Source organism: Rissa tridactyla, chromosome 1 (genome assembly GCF_028500815.1).
Source record: "Rissa tridactyla isolate bRisTri1 chromosome 1, bRisTri1.patW.cur.20221130, whole genome shotgun sequence".
Taxonomy (NCBI): Eukaryota; Metazoa; Chordata; class Aves; order Charadriiformes; family Laridae; genus Rissa; species Rissa tridactyla.
Window position 1 is genome coordinate 22616898 of NC_071466.1, and position 21505 is coordinate 22638402.

At 39.4% G+C, this 21505-nt stretch overlaps 1 protein-coding gene across 4 annotated transcripts in view; it reads right to left on the minus strand.

The window, feature by feature from the left end:
- Window positions 1-21505, minus strand: part of ZDHHC20 (zinc finger DHHC-type palmitoyltransferase 20) — a 50660-nt gene that overhangs the window by 23030 nt on the left and 6125 nt on the right. For 3 of the 4 annotated variants that reach the window (XM_054200417.1, XM_054200407.1, XM_054200436.1), the window contains exons 2-4: window positions 8418-8444; window positions 3909-4003; window positions 247-367 (exon numbers count right to left, since the gene is read on the minus strand). In XM_054200417.1, coding sequence (XP_054056392.1) covers window positions 247-367; window positions 3909-4003; window positions 8418-8444 — 243 coding nt within the window. Of the gene's footprint in view, window positions 1-246; window positions 368-3908; window positions 4004-8417; window positions 8445-9175; window positions 9243-21505 lie in introns of all 4 variants that reach the window. The other variant, XM_054200426.1, reaches the window with a different exon arrangement.

The window sequence follows — 21505 nt, forward strand, 5'->3', positions numbered from 1 at the left end:
TTGCTAGAGGATGATTTCTTTTTTTTTAATTCCAAACACTGCCTACATGCTGAGATCCTCAGACAAAGGACTCCCGTTTCTCCTGGGGGAAAAAAAAACCAACCCATCCCAAACAAATAACAAAACAAGGTCATACCCTTTGCAATATGTGCTTAATAGATTGTTCACGCAGTGACATCAAATCGATTTCACTGATTTATTTACCAGTCTGTGCTTCAGGAGCACAGAATTATCTTTATATCTCACCTCTCGATGCTGTTGTCGTATAGATAGGCAAGTCTTTAGCAGCTCTTCTCAAAATCTCCTGCTGGGATTCTGGTCTCTCTTCTTTTTCATATTGTTCTTTATCAGCTTTTGACAAGCAGAACTAGGAGGGAGAGAGCAATTGGAATGAAAGGAAGAGATTATTACTTTGTGTTCTAGTCGAGCTGTAAGGAAAAGACCCTATGTATCTTAATCCTATGTCTTCGGACAACCCCCACCCACAGACCCAAAATAACCCACATAAAGAAAAAAGAATACTACAGGAATGACAGGAGACCCTCAAAACTCCAAGATGGTCCTGGGCATATTTTAATAAATAAATAAATATTTATGTCTGTTGCATTTTCTATGGCATTTTCCCTCCAACACAAAGGAGCCAGATACTCAGGAGTTTTAAGGTACAACCTTTCCTTTAATTCCTGATAAGCATAAATTAAGTGATCTGTGAACAAGAGGAACGTGCAACAGTCCTTTGCTGCTCTAAGGCACTAAAGTTCTCTTATCCGACTTCCTCTCTTAGAGAGGAACCTTAGAGAGAGGTACAAGCCACAGTGGAGAAAAAAAAAGGGGGGGAGGGCGGGCTTCATGGCTTCAGCACAGGAGTTGAAAGAGCTTAACTAGAATTTTTACTTGGGAGTAGTCAGAACTAGTCTCAAAATCCATGAGCTGTATTGAAAGCAACCTCAGCAAAGCCTTTCAGAGAGTTACACAATTCTGAGTAAAGCATGAGGAGCATTCCTCTTGAAGCCTCACTGAAGTGTAAAGTTTTACCAGAAGAACCTGGAGTGCTTTTACTCACTTGTGAAACACTTTGGTATCCAACTGAAATTAAGATCTTTACCATTAAGACCCACAAAACCCAGTGTGCTGACAAGCCCCTGCAGAGTTGGGGCTAAACTCACTATTTCCTTTGGTATTTTTCTGTTCCAAAGCACTTTTCAACTCTGAGCTTCCTGCATGGACTACAAGAGCCCTTTTTATGACTGCACATAGACGAAGTATTCATGGTAGTGAGTGGAAAATGCTGTGTGTGCAACTGGAACAAAAACTGGCTTAGTGTGGTTTAATATGACCATATTTTCCTAGCAAGAACATGTATATGATTAGTTCACATGCATTTTCCTCTCATCCTGTACTTTTTCCTCTTCTGGATTACAGTAAGTTGGCAAGCAACAATGAAGACTCCACTTACAGAAAGAAGGAAGCAGTAAGACACCGCTGCAATTTCTCTGCGTTATTTCCTAATCCAGAATGCAAATAAATTGCCTGGTATCTCACAGAATCTAGTTAAGTCTCCCGTTACATACAGTATCATCTCAGTTATTGAGCCTGTCCACCATTCAAGGATACAACGTGAAACATAATCTCCTTTTAAATAATCAGAAATGGGATCAATCTATGCAAAGACTGCAATTAAAGTTTAACATTTCAGTCACCACAAAGAGTTTGATCTCAATTTTTAATATCCGTCTCCAAGCTAGATATTTACTCAAAAACGAAAACTGGAGATGCTCCCATAAAAAGTTTAAGACTGATACAAAGCATCAAGCCAGCAAGCAGCAGTGCAATATGCCTTCCTCCCTATTGCCCTTGCAAGTCTGCTAGGTGACCGAATGCCTGTCTCCATGACCTGCAATCAAGCAGGTGGCATTAAACACAAAATACTACTTCTAGACGACGTTTCTATAGCAAACCATTAACGCACAGAAAAGGAACTAAATCATAACATTTAAAACTTTTTTTAAGTTGTCCAGATAACATCATAATATCACTCCAAAAATCCTGGAGAGGATTTTTGTTTTCTGCACAGCTGTATTTTTGTTCTAATTTCAGAAATTAAGAGGGCACAGCCTCTTTGGACAATGGCAGGATATGTTCAAAGACATCAAAAGTTGTCTGTTACCACATAGCTAACAGAATTTCCAATGAGGTTGCAGCAGTTCTTATTGAAAACAGAAAGAGTCCCTTTGTTTCCTTCCTCTTTCTGGATCTTGTATAATGTTGATTGTTCTTTCTTATGACAAGTGTACAGGGATTACACTAAGACAACAGCAGCTGCAGAATCTTTTTTTAGTTCAATAGTAAGATCACAGGATGCTATTTGTTTTGCAAGAATGGCTAATTTGAATGACTAAAAATATATACATTTACACTCTCATACAATGGGGAGATTCTCAAGTCAGGTGTTTGTTCTTAAGTACTCACCGGTACATGAACAGAAGGGACTTGCCCAGAGAGAGAAAAAGTGGTGGTGGTTTTTTTTTAATTTGATTGATTTTTGTGGGGGTTTTGATGTGTGGTTTTTTGTTGTTTGTTGTTGTAGGTTGTGTTTTTTTTTATTTTCTTTTTAAAGCTAGCTCTAGAAGCAAATTGTATTAAAACTGATCTACCCCCACATCTGATATAGGAGATATTCGTTACATGCCATATGCCCAAACCACCCCTTTCACTCACCAAATATAAAAAGCTTGCTACAACATTACTGCAACTACAGGATGAGTACTGTCAGAAGTTTTCTATTATTGAAGAATCCAAGCAGACAGTAAAAGTTACTAGGCATTAGCTTTATGAGCAGCTCTAGTTCATATAGCTTTACAAAACCTGCAATAACATGGTTCCAAAGACATTTTAATTAGCTAACCTGCTTAGCTGCTTCCTACAGAAGCATCCCAGATAAAGCCGAAACAAACCACCCTATAGACAAGTCCCTTTGAATTTTTAGGTTTAACAGTTCATTACTACTCTTTGTTCTTAGCTGAACAGCAGAATTGTCTTTAGCTTTTTTCACTTGATATCCTACAGCTTTCTAAGATTCAGATCTCTAAGCCATAATTAAGCACTGCAGAGCACAGTTTCCTTTTCCTTAGAAGCATTGTTTTAACTCTTTTCAAAAATGTTTAAGGTTGACATTAGCACTAAAAGTTGGTCTTGATAAAAACAGAATAAAAATGCAACCGCCATGGAGCAAGCAAAACCCCAGTTTAGCCATTTTAAAAGCTTTATAAAACCAGGGAATGGAAGTATTTTAAATTTGGTGCCAGTATTTAATCCTTATATACACACACCTTACAGAAAACAAGGTAATCCATCTCAGACTTATTACAATTAATACTGTTCTTTTTCAAAACAAAACTTCTTACAGTCATCATGCATTCTTTTGCAATTATGTAAAGCTCCTTTATGTATTTAGTTCTCAATTGTTACTAAACCTTACCCCTTGACTTCGTAGTAAGTGGTTCAGTCCTCCAGGTTACAAGTATACATTGCATTACTACTTTTTCTTACCCAAATAAAGGTCAAAACTGTCTCAAATTGAAATATAAAAATGTTGTTACTGTATTTGATTTATTGGTGTTAAAGTTCAGGTTTCAAGGAAGCTACTTTATAGCAAAGGACTGTGCATGACTGTCAAACTTGCAGTGAATTAAACAGGCATTTTGTAAAAGGAAATGTCATGACACAAACTATACAGTATTTTAAGAGTAATTTGACAATTTTCATTCATGATACACTGTCATGCTGTTCTATTTTAGATGATGAGAAGCAAAAGGTGAATCATGCAGTACTGCAAACAAGTTTCATCACTGAAAACAGTTCAGCTATTTATAAAAAAGGCATTGACATTTTTCTAGCGTTATATTTACCTCATTAGAGGGGGATGCAGGAAATGTGAAAATTGTCTTCCAATAGGACCATACAAACATGACAAATGACAGATGAAAAACCACAAGGTAGACAACTGCAATAAAATATACAAATAAGAGTTCAGTGAAAATCGCTGAAAAGAACAAGAAATAAAATCCCTGACCTTTGATGAAGGCTGAACTACTACACTATGAATCACCTGATAAAATTAAGTTATATCAAACCCCCTTCACTGGGAACACTTAGTACTCTACGAGTGCACACTTATTTTTTTTTTTCTCTATTATTTTTTTTAATCGCCAAACGTAATGGTTGCTATTCCTAAAGGAAATAATAAGCTTTATGTACCATTCCAAAACAGACTTTGAAGGGAAAAAGCCAAATCAAACAAAACCAACGAGAACTGAACACAGCTTCACCTGTGGTATGTAAGCGACTAAACCTTTTTGGATAAAAAAAGATGCTACAATTCTGTTCTAGATTATAGTAAAGTATTTGATAACTGACCTACAGAACTCAATTTAATTTCTACTTCTAGTAGAAAAGGCACAGCATTGTGCCATTGTAGAAGGCACTGGTCTTCAATGACAGTAAAAACTCCAAACCAGGGGTTTGGAGAGGACTGCACTCCTAGATAGAGCTGTCGGAGTTAAAAATTATCTGTGTATCTTCTTTCAAATCATCACAGGAATATAATCTGGAAGAGTCCTGCTATTATAGTCACAGCGGCAACAAAATGTAAGTGGCTTTAGTAGAGTGTTTGCTCAATTTATGAATGGGTTTGTGTGATGTGGTTGCCTTAAAGACCAGAGACCCAGACCTTAAAACTCAGGAAGCTTCTTCCAATCTTGTTTCCTCTAACAGTTTCTTTTACCACTTGTCAAAAGGAAACAGATCAGTTGTGCCAGAACAGCAAGCCTTAGAAAAGAAGTCATACTAAATATTTACATTATCTTCACTTATATTATCTTTAGTTGCAGGAAGAAGGAAACCTGACCTACTTCCCCGTGCACATAAAGAGAGTCCTTTAAGAAGCCATATGACGCACTTAGTGGGTCGCAAAACAGGCTCGAAACTTTGGGAACTTCCAACAGCTCAGAAAATGCTTATACACAGTCACTGAAGACGTGGTCTTAATTTATCATCTTTCAGGATTTTCATTGCTTGTTACAGTAAAAAATCCAAACAAACTGTATTTGAGCTTTCTTCAGAGAATTGTGCTTTTTATCTTTGCCTCTGGCTCCTCCAACCTTACAGACAGATCTGGCAAATTTTCAGCTGTAGAGCTAACTGAAAATGCAAGAAGCAAAACGTTTTTCTAAAGCCATTCTAAAATTGTCATCCAGATAGGAAAGAACTCGTGTATCACTGTACTAGGCACTGCATAATTAGAAATTGTCTTTTATTAAAGCCCTACTATACACATTCAAGCATAATGCAGTTAAGCAATTAAAGTATGAGAAAATGGTTTGTAAAAGAGAAGAAACGGACACAAAATTGGAGTGGAATCAGCTGCATAGATCAGAGCTTTGGGAAAGAAGAGGGTTAGAGGAGTTGAATAGAAGGAAAGAGCAAATGAGATACAGGGGAGGGCAAGGCACAGCAAAACTAACTTACACAGTAAACGGTTCTATTCTGTCCATAAAAATCATCCCCAGAATTCAAGTTATTTTGAAGGATTACTTTTAGTGCACACACAATACTGCAAACAGCAGAACCTCAAAGTCTGTCACAGGCTGTAAATGCCCAAACAACACACAGAGTAACAGGCACCACAGCTGGCTGCAGTGACGGTGCAGATCTGTGCCAGTGCTACCAGTATTTACTAGAAAGGGGCAGACGTTAAAGTGCTCTTCTCTCTTGCAATAACCAAGGTCTTGCAATCTGTCACCACTGTTAATAGCCAAGGGCCTGTCCTCAGCAGCCAAACTGGAGTAACTCCAGGAAGAGCAAGGCTTTCACAGCTGTTCCAGTGATGGGCACCACCCAGGCTAGAGGAGAAAGAGCCTGCAATCAGCAGTCCATGCTGAAGAAGTTTTTGTTGCTTTTCTCACTCCTGTGCTGCCATTCCTACTGTGGTTACAGGTATCTGTCCTGTCAGCACTCCCCAGTAAATGAGAGGGAGGAAAGACACCATTTTGGAGAGTTTTACTTTGGCAGTCCATCTACCCACCGTTTTGGGTAGCAGTATCTCCTCTGCAGACTACTCCCTGAAGCATCTTGGATCAGTTTCCAGTACAAATATAAGCCAGCTTCATTCCTAATTCAGCTCATTTTCTTGTAATTACAAGCTAGATGGAAAATACGTCAAAAACGTCAAACCCCAATAACTGCCAGTTCAGCCAGACTCAGTCACGAGGAAGTCCTGGCTAAGCGAAGGGAATACAGGATTCTTGGTGCCATGCTGTGACCGAGTGAAGTCATTTCTTTTTAAATGCACTGATGCATATTAGACCATAATTTATGCCCTCAGGAAGACAATGTCTTAAGACATGCTCCTAGCATCCTCCTAGAATATGCTAAGCACTCCTAAGATTTAACATCCTTTTCTGAATCATTCTTAACACTACTTCCAAGACAGAGTCACATTACAGAGAGGAAATTATATATAGCACAAGTATATTATATTGTTGAGGGATTCAGAGTTGACTTTATTCCCCTATCCTAATGGATATAAATCTAGACAAGAATATGACAATGTTACAACAAAACAACTAGCCTTAATGAGATGAAAAAATTGCCACTAATTTAATCAAAAGTTGTAATTAAGTACTGAAGTAAAAGGATTTGAACACAGTACACTGAAATATGGAGCACAATATATTTGCTAAGATGCACATTATTGATTTACATAGCAGTGTCACTGGTACTTTGGCCTTTTGACCCTTCTGATGTTATTTTCCTGGCTATTGCGAGTTAACTTATACAAACTTTAAAAAACTTAAAAATGCTTTCATTTCAAATGAAAAAAAACCACTTAACATCTCATTTTAAGATCATCCTCCATGGTAAGATCAATCTCCATGCATTCATGCATGCAGGATGCCTGTGACATTCTCTAGAATTGAAGGAGTAAAAAGCGTGCAGGTGACAGGTATTAAAAGTCTAACAGTCAGGTTCCAATGATACTGTCAGTCTCATTAATTAACCAAGCATTTTTCTTCTCTGATAGATTTAAGAGCACCTGCTTCAGTCAGACAGGCACTGAATTTGTATTAAAGCCAGAGATCTGACTATGCAACACCAACATCGTTGCTCTGCCAGGCTTCCTTAACTGACACATAGATCTTGCCTTTCTGGAAGAAACTAGAAAGTAAAACTTATTCATATACAAGTCAACAGTAAAGCACAGTGGCAATCTGCAGAATTTTGTGAAGTCTACGTGAAGCCCAGCCGTGCAATGTGATGTGAAAATCCAGGGTAAGACACAACTCCCATCTTGAACAACTCACAGTTTATTTTGAAGGTTTTCCCACTCTTTCACCTCTTAATTAGAAAATGAAAGAAGACAGATTCCATCAAGGTTCCTTCCTTTCAGAGTGTTCTCCCAGAACACTCTGAAACACCCATCAGGAAGAAAATCGCTAGATTAGCTTCAAATTTTATGCTCTTTTGCAAAAATAAGAGATGAGAGCCTCTTACCCATGGTCTCACACTCTGAAGACAGCCCTCTGCGGACAGACAAAATGCAAATCTATGCTTAGTCTACCACTCACGTCCCCTCATAAGCTGAAATAACTCCCAAACAAATATCCCATCAATCATGTATAATTCTGTGGGGGGCAGGTGGGAGATAAAGTTCTATAAAAAAACCCTCTGTATTTTGAACTTCTGGAATTGAATCATCATTTATACTAGTTTTTGTTCACAATTAAAAGAAGTGGCAGAGCAAGAATGCTGGCATTTTTTTGGTCAGTTTGTATCTCTCTAAGTACTAGCCATTGTGGCATACACTTGCCAAAGCCAATATGAAGACTTAAGGAAAGTTTGTCAAAACAAGGCCTTAACCACTTGATCTGGAAATTTAAAATTATAATGTATAGCCACCTTTGAAATAGCTGTGTTTACATAGTTCCAACCAGTCCTAAAGAATGGAGTTCCGAAGAATTTGGTAAGCTGTTTGGAAAATAGCAAGCACTAGAACAATTATTCCTCTTCCAGAAGTCTTTCAGGTCACAGGGTGTGTTCAGGAATAAACACAAAATGGACTTGTGGATCTGCTGCAGTTCCTTCTCTCTTCTCCTTTTTCTGTTCTTAGAAGGTACCCATTTAAAAATATTTGCAAACCTAAATCATAGTTGTGTTACTTACAGGTCTTGTCACCATCCCAAGCTTGTGGTACTAGAAGCTAAACAGACTCAACCTCACAATATTTACCTTGTTTCTTAGCACTAATCCATTCACTATACAGAGCTTACACATATAGGAGTACTTTTAAATTCTATGTCCCTTAAGACTCGTGTGCAACAAAACTATTCATGTCTAAAAAAAAATTAAAAAAAAATTACCTTTTTCTGCAGTTGAAGAAATAGTAACTGGAAGAGAAAAAAAAAAAGATATATGGTAAGTAAACACGTCCTGAATCAAAAGTTTGGCTATAAGTGAGATATATGAGATAGCTGACTTGTTCCAAAACATACTTCAGGTGTTAGTAGAGCCTCCCTGCCCCAGTCTGGGGTAAAACAGGAGTTAGTATTCCTCCTGACAGCCCTTGAGGCTTGGTGAGTCAACGGAAGAGCTGCAGAGATCCAGTTCCCTGCACTAACCAAGCGAGCACATTCCTTTTCACAGACATTAATTAGATCATAATTTATGCATGCTCCCCTTCAGATATGCACCTAGCAAAGTTTTCTGAGGCATGTCAACAACTAGGCCAACAGCTGTATCACTGGAAAGCAGAAAATGAAATAAAAGAAGTTCATACAGAAGTTCTTGTGAAACTGTGTTACATGTAACCTACTTTCCTCTTAGTTGTTTCCCACCACTTCTCTCTTCCTGTCACATGCTATTTTTGACTTTTTTACCCTGACTATTTTGACCCTTTGACTTTTTTACCCTAACTATTCTTCAGGCATAGTTAAAACCGCTCCACTTCTTTCTCTTCTACATCCTCATACCCTTTTATCCCAACAGCAGATTCTATTGTTCAAATCTACCTTGTATACTGCCTGACTAGTACATCGTCCAGCCCTGAGGCTTCTCCAAAATCTTCACACTTCATTAATCAGTTTAGGTACGATGCTGAACAGAGAGCTGCTGTACTTACTGGGTCACTTTGTTCATATCACTCCCCTTGCTGGATCTCTTCCTTAAGACACTGAATTTCTGAAATTCTATAAGAAAAAGATATTTTCTTGACTCTGTCTTATACAGCAAATTTAAGCTTCTGGTCATCAGCATGAGCAAAAGGTTAACAGGGCACACCCTGCCTGCTGCAGTTCACCTCACTCCACCTTGTCTCCTCTCTCTCAGCTCTAATATTTCTACAGTCATCAGTCTGTGTGCCAGTTCAAAAGTGCTTTTTCGTGATGCATACTATAGAGTCTTAAATTTGCAGGGCTTCATTATGCACTGCAGACCTCGTTCTGAAAGGTTACTTCAGTCACAGAGGTGGCATGTGTCTCACTTAACTGCAGTTAAGGGTCTGCAACTGTATTATGCAACCATGCCTCTTTTTATAGTCAACAGAGACGTAATGAGGTGATATCTCAATGTATAGATGATGCTTTTTGTTCAGATATGTGATTTTTGTTTGGTTGGGTTTTTTTTTTTTTCCTTTTTCTTTGTCCCCCTCCCTTAAAATATTCACTCAGCACCCTCTATCTGTCCATGGAAGCCTCTATGAAGTTAATGGAAAAGGTTGTGGTTCCTTCCACCTAAAGGAAGGAAGGAATTACCATCTAGAATAGAACAAGGCTGGCTTCAAACTAAAGGAGGTCAATCCTAAAGAACAGCTTAATTTCACATTAGCTATGCATACTTGCACATCCTCCTCCTGTGTTTCTGTCTGAAACAGGGACACAATCCACATAGAAGAATAGACTTGAAGTACATGATAAGCTGCAAAGTATGCATGTAAATATAAGAACAGGTCCAGTTGTGTCACCATACAGTCTCAGAACTACTTCACTGCACGCTGCAGAAGTGGCATTATTTTCAAAGCAAATCCTACGTGTGTTTCTGCTTGAAATTTCACTGATGTGTTATTTCTCCAGTTAAAACTTTTTCAACAACACATGGAGAAGATAAAATTATTAAAAAGGTGAAAAGTAAAACAAGCTTGCTGAGTAGGGTTCTTTGCTCAACTTAAAAAAAATAAATTAAAAGTACTTTAGATTAAGCTTTTACTTTGGCTCCTCAGATATCTTGAGTAAACACTTTTGCACACAGCTGGACAAACATGTACTTCCCTAGACAAGAAATATAAAAAAGTTCTTAATTATCCTCTAACAGAATGGGAGACCATCATTATGTATAAAACTACAGGAAGTTTTTTTAAGTAATTATGGTTAAAGCACTCCATAATCTCTAGCCTCATTTCTACTCTCAGTACAAAACAAAATTGTGAGCCAAATTTGACGTTTGAAGACTCAAAATAATGAACAGTCTTTCACGCAGAAAAAAAGCTTAATCATGGAATGACGGAATTTTTCAGAGTTGGAAGGGACCTCTAGAGATCATCTAGTCCAACTCCCCTGCTAAAGCAGGGTTGCCTAGAGCACATCACTCAGGGCTGCATCCAGGCGGGTCTTGAAAGTCTCCAGAGAAGGGAACTCCACAACCTCCCTGGGCAGCCTGTTCAGTGCTCTGTCACCCTCACTGTGAAGAAGTTTCTCATATTTGATTGGAACTTCCTATGTTCCAGCTCGTGCCCGTTACCCCTCGTCCTGTTACTGGGAACCACTGAAAAGAGCCTGGCTCCATCCTCCTTAAACCCACCCTTTAGATACTTGTAAACATTAATAAGGTCTCCCCTCAGCCTTCTCTTCTCCAGGCTAAAGAGTCCCAGCTCTCTCAGCCTTTCCTCACAAGGGAGATGCTCCAATCCCTCAGTCATCTTTGTTGCCCTACGCTGGACTCTCTCCAGTAGTTCCCTGTCCCTCTTGAACTGGGGAGCCCAGAACTGGACACAGTATTCCAGTTGTGGCCTCGCCAGTGCAGAGTAGAGGGGGAGAATGACCTCCTTTGACCTGCTGGCCACACTCTTCCCTATGCAGCCCAGAATTCTGTTGGCCTTCTTAAGATTATATGACCTATGAGACTTCATCAAAAAGATCCCTAAATAAACTTCATAAAAATTAATTAAAGCTTCACAGCACCAGGAAGATAATTTTCTCTTTTGTACCTCCGTCCCTTAGGTCAGAATGCAGTTATTAGACTGTGCAGAACAATTTTAGTTTGGCAAACTCTCACAGTTCGAGGTAAAAGCCAACACTGAAACACTTGTGATTTTCATCCTATCGTCCTCAAGTGAAACAAAAATAAAAGATGTCCAGTTCTCTTCTGCCTCAAAGTTCATGCAAGTGTTTCTATCCCTTTCACTGTTGTTATTCCCATTTTCAGATAGATTAAACAAACAACAGTCCTACCTCTTGTCCAAATTCACTCAGCAAACGGCAAATCACTAGTTTTACAGGATCTTTATATACAAACCAAACCCTTCCTTTAAATAAATTAATATTTAATCTTTGCATAAAACAGACAGCAGTATTTGCTAGGCTGGCAATATAACAAGCAGTTTTATACCATTAACAAATCAATTCTAGCTTTTGAACTCTGGTTCAGGAAAAAACCCGTATAACAAGACACATTGTGTCACTCCGTCCCTGGCCTGAAGTTTAAGTTACAAGCTTAGCTCTCTATTGCTTTTCTCCTCTGCTGCTTCTAACTACTTAGATATTGCCATCAGCTTCTGCTAAATTAATAGCATTTTCACTTCAAATATTTTTAAAACACAGTCTCTTTTTTGGGGTGTGGGATGGGGGAAAAAAGCAGCACTGCCTTTTTGCTTACTGATTTTTTTAAATAAAATAAGCACTCCACGTGATTTATACATTAACCTCAGGATGCAACGGCACTGTACAGTAGATTAGGTACATCAGCAGAAGTTAGTGCCTTCAGCACTGCAGTCAACACAAACCTGTCCATATTTCAGAACTGTAAGCATTGTTCTTTCGAGGATTTTCAATTATCTCACCATATCAGTCTATCGCTCAGACAGAAAAGGAAAAATAAGAGCAAAAATATTCTTAGGATTGCCTTCTTAATAGTCAGTTTCTGGTTTCTCAATCAGACTTATGAAATTCTAGCAAGATACAGCAGCTAGGGAAGTATAAAAAAATATGACGACAGTGAAAGCTGCAGCTCACTTCATTGCAAAGAGCTCAGAAGCAGGCACTTGCGTGCTCACGCACACTGTGAGTTTCCACAACGGCCCCGTAATTTCAAAGGATTCAATGTCTCAGCATCACAGCACTGAGCAACTCGAACGAAGTGAACAAGCCCCATCTGTCTGACTGCAGCACAGAGCTCTACCTTGGCTACCTCAGGGCTTCCAGAATCAGCTCCACTAAGGAAGGAGCTCAGCAAAGCCTGCCTGTGAAGAGAGGTAGATGGGCCTACGCTGAACTTCATGGTGCTGCAGCTTGTCCAGGATGTACAGGCCCAATACGCTCTGCTAGCCGGTCCTGTGCCACTGAGCAGCTTACACATTGGACCTCCCAACGCTTTGGGGTCACTGCAATACAAAACACACAAAACTATGTATGTGACTTTACAGAATACTACCTCCAAAATACAGGATATAGCCTTTTAATGGGATGGATTCAAATGTGCTTTTTAACTTGGCCAGCTTCGAGGACAAGCAGAAATTCCAGGTTTGACTTTAACCAAGGAAAAAGTTATCTCAGTTTTGATTTAGACCCTGGCAGCAAAGACACTTTTTCTTTGTGACTCCTGTTGTTCGTTACACCTCTTTCTAGATACTCTTCCTTACATTGTTGTCTGTTATCTTTCATGTCACCTATGTCACAGGAATGAAAGAGGCGGAAGCCTATAGGTTATCACAGGAAACAATCCTGCAGACATAGGAACATCATTAGTTGTGTAACAGATGAGAGTGGGGGGAAAATGTCATTTGTTGGAAGCATTCTTCTTCAGGCATGAACTGACAGAGGTGCAAATTTCAGAAAGCTTTGGAGAATTTTTAAAGCTGCTTCAAGTAAACCTCCCAGAACATCTTGGAAGAACAAGTATGTTTAGGGAGCCGGTTTGCTTTCAGTTTCAGACTTATTTTTAGGATTGCCATGAAGTGTTAAAGCACCTTCCAAATCACTGCGTAATAGGAAAAAATTCCAAATATCTCTATTCTGAGGCAAAGAGGTAGAATGATCTGCCAAGACCTTGCCAAGAGGTATGCTAAAAGGTGACACATTCACCTTCAACCTTGGAAGAAAAAACCCCCACCACTTTACAAAACCCACACACCACATATCCCCACTCCCCTAAAAGGCATGTTCCAATCAAAGCCAGATATGCTCCTTGCAGAGCAAGAAATTCAACTGCAACTAATGCAGAAGTACAGAAAAGGAAAAGAACTGATCTTGTTACTGATGTGCTATGTTTATTTCCCCCTGTCCCCTCCCACGATGGCTCCTAGCAGGAGTCATACTTTGGGTATTACAGCCTTTCCACGAATCTCAAGAGTAGCATTCACATTTTGGCTGACATTCCTCATGGGTGGGAAGAAAGAGTGATAAATGTGCAATTCCATCCCTTCAGCAGATGTACAGCTTTAACTTTCCTCAGTTTTTGAGGAAAAGGATTAAATTATATATATATATATACACACACACACCTGCATACACACACACATATATTCCCAGAAGTTACCAGTACTGAAACTCAATAGAAACTCCCCACGGGCATTACCACGTCCGCAAAGACAAGCACCACTGCCATTATCTCAAGTTTTTCATTTGTTCAGAGAATGGCATTTAATTGAAAGCATAACTTAGATTTATGGTAACGTAATTCCCATTTGCAAATGCAGACCTTAATCACTTACAAGAAGATGGTAGAAACATTATTTACTGATACAAGTGGGACAGACAATGAGTGAACTTCCTTGAGCAAATACTCATTTGACTTCTGCTACAAGGCAGAGCCAGCACATGGAGACCTTAGCACCTCTCCACTGTTCTCTAAAAGCTGTAATTCTGTGACCTTTCCACACTGAGCTATTTCTTATTTCCTGACTGGCAGGCACCCACTAGGTGCTTTCCTCCCTAAGCAGCAGGGAATTGTTTTTAGACAAATGACTCAAGACGACTGAGTTGACAGCATTATGTAGCCAAATGCCAATGCAGAAGATGCTGCCAGGTCCCTGCCGAAAGGCTATGGGGGCCCAGGAATCACACACATGACTTGCCACCAGCTGGAACACATGTCCTCTGCAGAAATTTGAGCCATATGAACCTAGAATTATTTTCATATGGTGCTAGATTGATGTATTTTTTTTTACTCCAGATCTCTAGGAGTAGGACACAGGTTTCCCCCCAGTGCACTGCTAGGTCATTCAGAAAGTAATGTTTTATAGAATGGTGAGGCAAGAGAGGTGGCTCCACAAGCCCTCATGCTGGGCTGGCATGAAGACACACGTGTTACCAGACTGCGGGCCCCAGCAATAGTGCTGCTTGGGGCTGGTCTGCAGCGTGGGTGCACCATCACCCAGGTCTAACACAATGCTTGTCTCAGAGGCATGACCTGTGGTGGACAACTCTTCTTGCAGGCGTGTATGAAGTTACCCCTCTCAACCATCTACCCACTCCACTATGGCAGACAAACATAGCAAAAGTGAGCCCTCGCCTTCCCAGACACTTCAGCTCAGGTTTGAGTACCAATGAAGGCAAGTTTGAGCGACCACAAACAGCAGGGAATTGCAGTGATGAAGAGTGAACGGCAGTGAATGGCCTCTTGCCCAAACCACAACACTGGGTTACGCACAGTCAGTCATGAGAGGGAAAAGAAACTCTGCCAGGGCCACTGATGTCTTAAAGCAGTGCGGCCGTTGGCACAAGCACCTGAGCTAGAGCCCAAACTCCTCACACACACCGTGCACAGCAAAATCACTTGAGTAAGCTACTTTGCAACTTCAAGTCATCACAAGATGATGCCTTCAAAGGCACTGCAGGGAGTGCAGGGGGGGAGAAATCCGGCGTGGGAGGAGAAAGGAGGAAGAAAGTACAGGCAGGGAAGAGACACCTTACTGCAAGGGGGATGCTCTGCTGTTTATGGCCACCAAGTTTTCTACGCTCATGATTGCAATGCCCATTGCTACAGGATTCAATGAAGCATTATCACAGGGACAGGTAAAATGCATTAATATTTCAAATAGGGCAGTTCAAGCTGCACTGCAGACCTTTTTTATTATTTGTTACCAGCCATAGTTACAATTTGTTGGATGGTTAAAACAATATTAATGCAATTCTTTCACTATAATGAGTAATTTTGAGCACCCAGAGGCTTGCTGCCCAGAAAACATTCTCTTGTCACAATAACAAAGGAGTTTTTTATTTAGCCAAGGTCTTCTCAGCCTCAATGCAGAGAGTACATGCATAAATACACACAGAGCTACAGCAGAAATTAGCATAATCAATGCAAGATACTCATTGGGTACTGAGTTACATTTAGTGAATTAAGCTATGACAACTTAAAAGACTTCTGCCATATATTCTGGGAACAGTAAATTTTGTGCTATCACTTCCACAGTTCAAAAACACAGCTACAAAGGCAGCTGACTTCTGGAACCCACAAAATCCTACAGATGACTCCTTACCTCTGCCTCTACAAAACATTCCTGAAAGTTATACCAAAGGTCTCCTAATGGTTTTCTCACCAAGGGTGCCTGCACATTTTAAATGATTTCACAGTCCCACACTTGCGTCCACATCAAGAACCACAATGTAATGAGCGACGTATCAGCCCAAATAACTAAAGGCTTTTTCTGCAGATTAAGTTAACATTCAGCTGCAGCAATGTACCAGGTTTGTTGTCCCTGAAAAGCCCTATTCCCTGAGAAGCACTATTCACTTTCAATTTACCATAATTGCCCAAAGAAACCTAATGTAACTCGATTTTCTTCAGCTATTTAATCACTATTGCCACTGCTCATTCTATTTGCATTTTGATGGATTTTTAAACACTAGCATTATTTCTATATGCTTTCCTCAGCTGCTTACTCAAATTATTGGTCTTTCTTCATTCAGATCTTTCCTAAAAATTCTGCTTTATCATAACAATAACAGCTTTATCACCCAGTTGTTTGGAAGTGCTGCACATAAGTTGTTTCCAATGTTGCCTTTAAGCTATCAAACACAGCCAAAAGAAAGCCGTGTTTCTTCTGGAAAGACAAAGAGAGCTCTCACTTGCACGAGTCAGTGAGCTGTGCTCCCTCTGGCACAAAGGGGAATGGGAAAAAACAGAATTGCAAGAAAGGCATGGAAACTCAGAAGCATCTGAGTGTAGCTAGCTTATGTCCACACCACTAATTAATTACATTTACATTTGAAGGAGGGGTATTTACACTCAGGCTGGCCAGATCAAGCTCATAGTAACACTACGCTCTGTGAAAGGGCTTTTTGTGTTAGGAGTAACTCCAGTGGTTCTGTAGTTAAGACACTATGAAGACACTTGCAAGATACAGGAGAGACAAACAGGACAATCAGCTGGTGTTGACAGCATGCTAGTACCATGTGTTGTACAGAGCTGTCTTATACATGAGATCAGGTGCTCTGCAGCAATACTAGAAACCAGCAACATATTTAAAGTAAAAATCAAAAGAAACAAAATACACACTCAGCCAAAAACCAACATACAATTCATTCTTATAACATAATTTTTCAGGTAATTAAGGAGTTATCATTTCTTTAAAAAAAAACCAAAAAAACCAAAAAAACCCCAAACCACTCTTCACTAATTCGCAGTTGTAACTGCCAGTCAATACCTGCCTTGAATATTGTCACTCAAAGCTGCTTGTCTTACTGGCTCAGGACGCTACTAGTAAATCCATTTACTTCTACTCTAGACAGATTAAAATAGAGTGACAGTCTTTATTTAGCTATTCCACACAGCTGAGAGGTATGATGGCAAGAGAGCAGAGGTGTCAGGAACAAAAATTACAGACACAGCTGCTGTGACCTACAGATGTGAACCATTGCCCAGTGGCAAGAGCCGTCAGCCGATGGTAGGGACCTGCTTTGTTAATCAGGCACTCTTCTTTGCATCTGGCTTATGACTCTTCCAAAATCAGTCATATCCTTAATTACTGAGCCTGCTTTCAACAATTGTTTCCTCAAATATTAGGATAAAATCTCCTTGCAAAACTCCGTGGATAAAAATCTCCTTGTAAATCTCATTACAAAGCATTAGGCACTCTGTTTTCTGAGAGAAGGGTTTTACTGTTGCCAAGTTCATCGGGTAATGGGAGAAATCAAACTGCCCAACAAGCTGACTTCCTCTCATGCATTAGGTCACTGGATTCCTCAAATGCAGTTTTAAGTTTAATTTTTTTTTGGTAGCATTGGTTAGGTTTGATTGGTATTTGCCACCTGAGATTAAATATGGAGCTAATTATAATGAAAAGAGCTAACTGTCAGCCAGCAACACATTAATAACATAGCAGCCAGTAATGTAATTTACTTGAATTCCCATCAAGATATCAGTAAGCCAAGCTTTTGAATAGAGTCCTTTAAGGAAGTTTTGTTTTGAAATATGTAATTTAAAAACAGGTCTATTGGTTGTGGGAAAGTTTAATGGTGGGGAATTCATGTCTTCAATACACTGGACTTGTAACTCCATAAATATTTAGTACTTTATTATTTTTATTATTAAAATATTTATGGAATAAATAAAAGTTGAAAGACTTATGATGATTTAGAGAATCTGTCCATATATGGCTCATCAGGTTGGCTGGTAACAAATGTTGTCATCTTTAAACAGCGGAGGCTTTATTGCTTGTTGTTCTTGCAAAATAAAATGTCACTCATTGAACCTTACTTGAACGGAAATATCTCAGGACAAACCTTGACCGTAGCTAAAGCTAATTCCTCTAGTTTCTTTGCAAAAAGGAACACATAGCCAGCAACTCCCCAGGAACATAACAAAAGATCCAGGTGCTGCAGAGGGAAAAAAACATCAAGGATAACAGGACAGAAAGTTTTGATAGAGGACAAGATCAGAAGGACATGTTTTTGTTGCAAGAGGTCTCATTTATCTGCGAGACCACTTAGGAACATGAAAAAGGAATAGCACGAAGACTGCACAAGCCACTGCAAAGGGATTTTGGGATACTTCAGAAGATTTATACTAAATTTTAGAAAGTACTCCAGAGTAAACAGAGAGGCAAGCATACAAAAGAACATCATCCATATAGCTCTCATTCAGTAAACATTGCTCTCAGTAATTAAATAAATAAATAAAATCCTCAGAGCTTACCTGCCTTCTGACAGTTGACCTCATATTCTTGGAAAGCATTAACTCAGGACTCTGTAAAAAGGTCAGCTGAAATAATATAAATCCTAATGCAATGTGTGTCAAGGAAAGAAACAGAGCTGCCTGCTACACCTCATAGGTGCATTAGCGCTCCCACAGCAAAGTACTGGGTGTAACACAGCAGGACTGCCAAACTGCCTAGCAAGAAACAAGTAGAGTTTGATGTATGGATGACACCTACTAAGAGGATTAACTTTTGCTGTCATTTTTCTAGGATATCACATATCATAATACAGTTGCAAGAATATCTACGTTTGCAGATGAAGTACTGGAGAGTGGTACACTGGTGAGAAATAGTGTTTGTGAAGAACAAGAAATTATTGCCACTGGTTTAACAAATAACTCAGGAACCACACAGAGTTACGGAAAGTCAGATGAAGAAAGTGATTACTTCTAAATATCTACAACTAAGTGCGAGATGACCCAGACCCTTAAACCTGCTGCCTCCCGAGAAGTCACACAGAAACATGCACCAGGATGGGATCAGGAAGTGCAGCCACATGTCTAAACATTACAGAGAAGCGATGCAGCAAGAGGAGAGCACTGTCACGCAGTACACAAGGAGATTATCAGAAAACCAGACAGCTGAGGCATGGCAGCACAGCTCCTGATGCCCTGTATGCGACTAACAGCTCTCCCTGACCATCCTTGCTGCTCACAAACAGATCCCTGTTTCCACTCCTAACGGCTCTTTGGCAGTCGGCTCTCCCAAGTGGCTCTGCAAGAGTGGGAAGAAGGGAAACATAGGATCTTTAAAAGTTTGAAAACATCAATAGAAAAAAAAAGCCACACACAAAAAAAAAAAAAAAAGAGAGAATGACTGACTCTAGTGTTCAATGGTCTTTAAGCTTCCCTTTGTCTGAATTCATAAATTGTCTGAATTATGAATTATTTAAAAAGTTCAAGCCAACCCTCTGCACTAGTTGCAGCTTCAGCATTATCTCAGCGGGTATCTACCCTGCAACACAGCAAATAGTATCTCTGTATGCAATTACTAGGCTGAACTCAAGCTTTTTTATATATATATAATTATTAAAAAAAAAAACAACATGAAACTTAAGGAGCAGTCGATTAAACTAATAAAAATTTACACACACAATGGATCCCCACAAAAATCCTATGTAAAATTTGCATTCTTTTCCAGATATTATAAAAAAAGACCTGCATGTTAGTTACATATTTTTTTCAAAACAGAACAGAAATCAAGTTTTGCTCTGTTTTGGGCTCCTTTGCAATGTTTGGGTAAATCTGCATGTCACAATCCCATAGACATAAAAGCCTTCAGGTACCATCAATACCCGCACTGTGGAAATACATTTTGCTTCTCTGTTTTTTTAATCCAAACTTGACAAACTTAAAAGCCATCACTACTTATCAAGAAGAATGGTCCAATAACAAGTTCTCTGCATTCACACTAAGATAAGGCACTTGCTGAGGCACTCAATGTAAGTTTTAAGTCTACCACAGACAACTGCAAACCAGCTTATAAATTAACTGTTTGTTTAGGTCACTTCAAACAAATCACATCTGTTCCTCTCAAGGTTATTTACATTTAATCTACATTTTGCTTCATTCTCTCTGCAGTGGCAGCTTGCCTAATTCCAGATGAATTATTGCTTCCATCTCTAAAATTTTTTGTTCCAAATAGGCTAAAAAAAAAAAAGAAAAGAAAAAGAAAAAAGAGCTATTTCCCAGTTTACTGCTTCACAAGAGATGCATAAGAATTCCCTGCTCTGGAGACAAACACACATCAGGACTGGAATACCACAAACAAAAAAACCCTGCATAAAAACCTCACTCAGTCTCTCTGTAAATCATAGGATTAAAATGGTTCCGTGCTTCACATTTAAGACAATGCTGCACCATATTTAGAATCAGAGAAAGCGCTGCAGAAACTGCAAAGGCAAAGCATGCTGTTCTTGTGATCCAGTTCTCTATCTCGTAAGACAATTTTAATAGTCAAAAGAGAACACGAATAAGGAACAGATGAGCCACTTGGCCTTTCCAAAAAAAACGAAAAGCAGGGGCTTGAAATGCTGCAGAGGAGGAACTTGATTTAGCACCGATAAGAGAAGACAGTCAAAGGTTACGTAGGAGGCACTCCTCTGAGGATTTGGGCGAAGCGGGGGCGGGGGCAGGAAGGGAGGGAACCAGACGAGGGGGAAAAGTCTGGGGTTCTTTCTTGACCTAGGACAGGAGGAGTTAAGCACATTCCACAGAAAACAATTTAGTGACAGCAGAAGGAGGTAATATTGGAGAAGTGGCTAAAACAACAAATGTATTTGTTGTGGACTCATTATCCCTTTTATACCTGATTCACCTCACACAGAAAAGTCACCTGTGATTACTTTGAAAATGTTTCTATTAAATTTCATACATACTAATGAGAGAAAAACGGACACTCTTGTCCTGTTACAGGAAAAACATGCACCGGGTAGGGAGGAGTGAACGACTGAGTTGAAAACTCCATAAAAGCTGCTTCAGGAAACTCAGGAACTTATGGTTTATAACACTTCTAAGGGAAGTACATGTTAAACCAGCATAAACTCTTACCAGTTGTAGGAAACTGTTGAACAAAAAGAGCTGGATAAACACTGACATTGAATGACAGGGGAAAAATGAACCCCATGAACCCTCAGCATTTACAGGCACAATTTTAGGCAGACAACTAGGATTTCTCCTACTCTCATTTTCCATCATAGGCACTCTCGTGTTCCAAAAGTTAAAGCAGGTACAGTGCCATCCAAGTGTTTCACCACAGCTCAGACACCCATCTTTGTAACACTGTAAATTCTTTGATTACGGAAAGCACATCCACACTAACTCATAAAAATATGAGCTCTTAGAGAACAAAGTTTTAATTATTTAAACTTCAATAGACAGCAGAACCTGAAGTTCACAGTATGCAGAGTGTCAATAACCTCAAACTGATGTCTACTGAAAACGTACACTTGAAATTCTGGTCCTTTTATCCATAGTGTCTTGTAGGAAAACTGGGAGACTGGTAAGTGATGAAGTAACGTAAAACCCCTGATTAAAAATAAAA